Genomic DNA, 1,425 nt, shown 5'->3' on the forward strand with positions numbered 1-1,425 from the left:
CTTGGGTGATCTATGTTTATCCTCACCCGAGGGAGAGGAAGGCAGGCAGCCGGGTGAGAGAGGGAGACGAAGGGAGAAGTCTGCCTCACAAAGTCCCCCCTTGCCCTCATATATTACCTCAAGGCGAGAGTTGTTGCGGGTGTTTCTGGATCCGAAGTTTCTCAAATTTGCTCAGGACGGTCGGAAGCTGAGACAAACCTTCTCGACTTGACAATTCCGACATTATGTTAATTCACTTTTTTCTCAAGGTTAATTTTCCATCGGATGTCGCTACTAATACAAATAGAGGAATAAAAGTGATTATACTAAGAGATTACTAAGCAAATATATATGTCTTAAAAGGAACTTCAATCTAGAGCAATAGTAAATGTCGTTGAAAACTTGCACACAAAAGAAATGGAGCTACGTTTTGAACGACCATTGACAGATGGCAGCTGCAGCAAATCAAGCTTCTGCTTCTCCAACATCTTGCGGCTTGCCGTTCTTTGCCTTAACTGTAAAGACTCTAAGTGGCTGCTAAACGCTCATCAGCAGCAGTTCTGACCGGGCGGACCAGGTCGACCCCATTGCGTTTGGGCGAGGGAAATACGCCTGATAACATGGTCCTGCAGAGAAACTAAAAAGTGTCTGAGGTAGTAAATTAAAATGAGAACTTAGCGACGAAGAGCGCGAGGTGAGGCCTATGATGAAATGGGACCTAGAAAATGGACAAAACGCGAGGAATTAACGCGCAAACCTGATTTGGTACACTATTCCCCAGACTCCGGATTGTTCCTGCATCAAAAATCGTCAAGGTTAGCTCAACGACTACAGCACAACCGCTGCGTCCTGTTCTTAAAACGATCATGGGCAGTTACAAATAGCGATATACGCACGGGAGGAGATGAACTACCTGCATTCATACTCAGAGGCAGCTGAGCTACATTAAGCAGGAGGGCGACTCCAAGGATGAAGAGGATGGGCCTCATGTTAGCAGGTGAACTTGAAAGCAGGACTGGGGCTGGAGGATCGAAAGCAAGAGGCTCACTTGTAGGGGCAGCCTGGCAGGTGAGCTTGACGAAATAGCGACACCGCAACGGATACTTCATGCATCGACATTAAAAATGCCGAGTAGGTTCCGACATACGATTTGTGAATGGAGTTATGCGATCGCTGAATTTCTGTCGGCCCAAAACGCAACGTTACGTCTTTGGACTGTAATCTGTCGAGTCAGGCCATCGTGGATTTCGCTTCCCATCCATGATCGATGATACCATAGCCAATTCAAAGGGTACCTCCACGCTTTGCAAGTTACATGGGTATATCCTATTCTCACAAGACATTAAGGGTGGCTCCATCACAACAACCGAATGAAGGTTAGAACAATTCATTTAAGCTCTAGACATTCAAAGGGAATGGATGACTTGACAAGAGTTCGGTGTGTGG

The 1,425-nt window shown here is 46.3% G+C and overlaps 1 protein-coding gene across 2 annotated transcripts; it reads right to left on the reverse strand.

The window, feature by feature from the left end:
* Positions 1-272: 272 nt before the first annotated feature.
* On the reverse strand, positions 273-1,142 carry LOC147890691 (uncharacterized). 2 transcript variants are annotated; one of them, XM_087389062.1, is made up of 3 exons: positions 893-1,142; positions 737-774; positions 273-605 (listed from the first exon to the last, which is right to left on the reverse strand). In XM_087389062.1, the coding sequence occupies exons 1-3, from the start codon at positions 1,086-1,088 to the stop codon at positions 528-530; spliced, it is 312 nt and encodes a 103-aa protein (XP_087245188.1). In that variant the 5' UTR covers positions 1,089-1,142; the 3' UTR covers positions 273-527. The 2 variants fall into 2 exon arrangements, with proteins under 2 accessions (XP_087245188.1, XP_087245186.1); XM_087389060.1 differs by having other exon boundaries at positions 273-616.
* Positions 1,143-1,425: the final 283 nt, after the last annotated feature.

The sequence above is a fragment of the Dipteris shenzhenensis genome, chromosome 18 (genome assembly GCF_047967505.1).
Source record: "Dipteris shenzhenensis isolate YYH24624 ecotype China chromosome 18, Dip_SZ_1.0, whole genome shotgun sequence".
Taxonomy (NCBI): domain Eukaryota; kingdom Viridiplantae; phylum Streptophyta; class Polypodiopsida; order Gleicheniales; family Dipteridaceae; genus Dipteris; species Dipteris shenzhenensis.